The 1,364-nt window shown below is 52.2% G+C and overlaps 1 protein-coding gene across 1 annotated transcript; it reads left to right on the top strand.

Annotated features, from left to right (window-relative positions):
• Positions 1-335: 335 nt before the first annotated feature.
• COL26b_009586 (uncharacterized protein) lies at positions 336-1,364 on the top strand (the record flags this gene model as incomplete). Its single annotated transcript, XM_053182310.1, has 2 exons — positions 336-677; positions 729-1,364. 2 exons carry the CDS (start codon positions 336-338, stop codon positions 1,362-1,364), a joined length of 978 nt encoding a protein of 325 aa, XP_053033793.1.

Below are 1,364 nucleotides of genomic sequence, written 5' to 3'. Positions count from 1 at the left end.
AACTGGTAGTGCTGGTGCCGTAAGCCTCGTCTCAACGCGGCATCGACTTTCAAAAATACGGGGCTTTAGACTGCTGACCAACTGCGTGCGCTGGTGCCTGGGCTGACGCCCGACGGGATTTAGTCTGGATCGCCGCCCGTTGACTCGTATTAGCACACCGACGGTTCGTAAGATTGAGGGAGGCACTAATACACTAGGTTTCGTCCAAGCCTTCGATGTCGCGTCACGGTCCCTCAAGGTCATGCTTCGTCCGATGTTAAAAGGCCTTGGCTTCGCAACTTAAGTTCAATACTTTGGACGGCTGGTATGCGCATTTACAGACAACAACATCCATCATGGTCAACTTCAACTTTGTTACGTTGCTTGCAGGACTTTGCGCCTCAGCAGCGATTCAGGATGCGGTCAAAAGAGAGGTCTCCTCCGATGGGTGCAAACAGGAACTACCGAGTAACCGATCAGCTGGGCACGAGTACCTGATACCCTACAAGGACGATCAAGGTCATGACCGAGACTATTTGCTGTTCATCCCACCAAAATACTCCAAAACGAGTCCCAACCCGATAATCTTTTCATACCATGGAGGAACCAAGACTCCCGAAGAGCAAAGGGATTTGGATCTTCTAGAAACGGCGTATTTCAATAAGGACCATATTGTTGTGTATCTTCGGGGTTATGAGGTAAGAGCCTTTGCGCACAATATCGCGGACAACGATGATTGACCAAACTAGGGACGATGGGAGGGCGTGCCCAATATTACACCGCGAAATGACGTCCTCTATACCAACACGGTGCTCGACGATCTTGAGTCGGCATACTGCATCGATAAATCTCGCGTATTCATGACCGGAAAGTCCAACGGAGGTGGCTTCACCAACTTCGCCGCATGCAACAAACAACTTTCGATGCGCTTTGCTGCTTTCGCCCCTGTGTCTGGGTCATACTACATCGAAAATGTGACGGACTGCGACCCAAAGACCGTGAAGATTCCCTGCGACGCTGGCAGGACGAACATTCCAATGATCGAGTTCCACGGCGGCATCGACGGCACTATTCCGTATAACGGCAGCGATAGTCGACGAGGAGCGTGCTTGCCAGACGTCTTCCACTGGGTCACGGAGTGGGCGGTCCGTGACGGTCTTGGAGAGAAGCCGACTGAGTGCAACATCACCTCTAGGGCACAGAGGTATCAATGGGGTTCAGGAGATAAGAAGGGGTTGGTGACTCATGTGTTTGAGAAAGATGTCGACCACAGCTGGCCTTACACCGGAGCCAATGACGACAACAAGGCCCACGGAGATGGTCCGGCGTCGTACAACGCCTCGTCGTACATCGTGGACTTCTTCTCGAAGCACCCTCTCAATTGA

Source organism: Colletotrichum chrysophilum, assembly GCF_026319265.1.
Source record: "Colletotrichum chrysophilum strain AFK26 chromosome Unknown scaffold_93, whole genome shotgun sequence".
NCBI lineage: Eukaryota > Fungi > Ascomycota > Sordariomycetes > Glomerellales > Glomerellaceae > Colletotrichum > Colletotrichum chrysophilum.
Note: the sequence above shows the minus strand (reverse complement) of the source record. Positions and strands in the feature narration are given on the sequence as shown.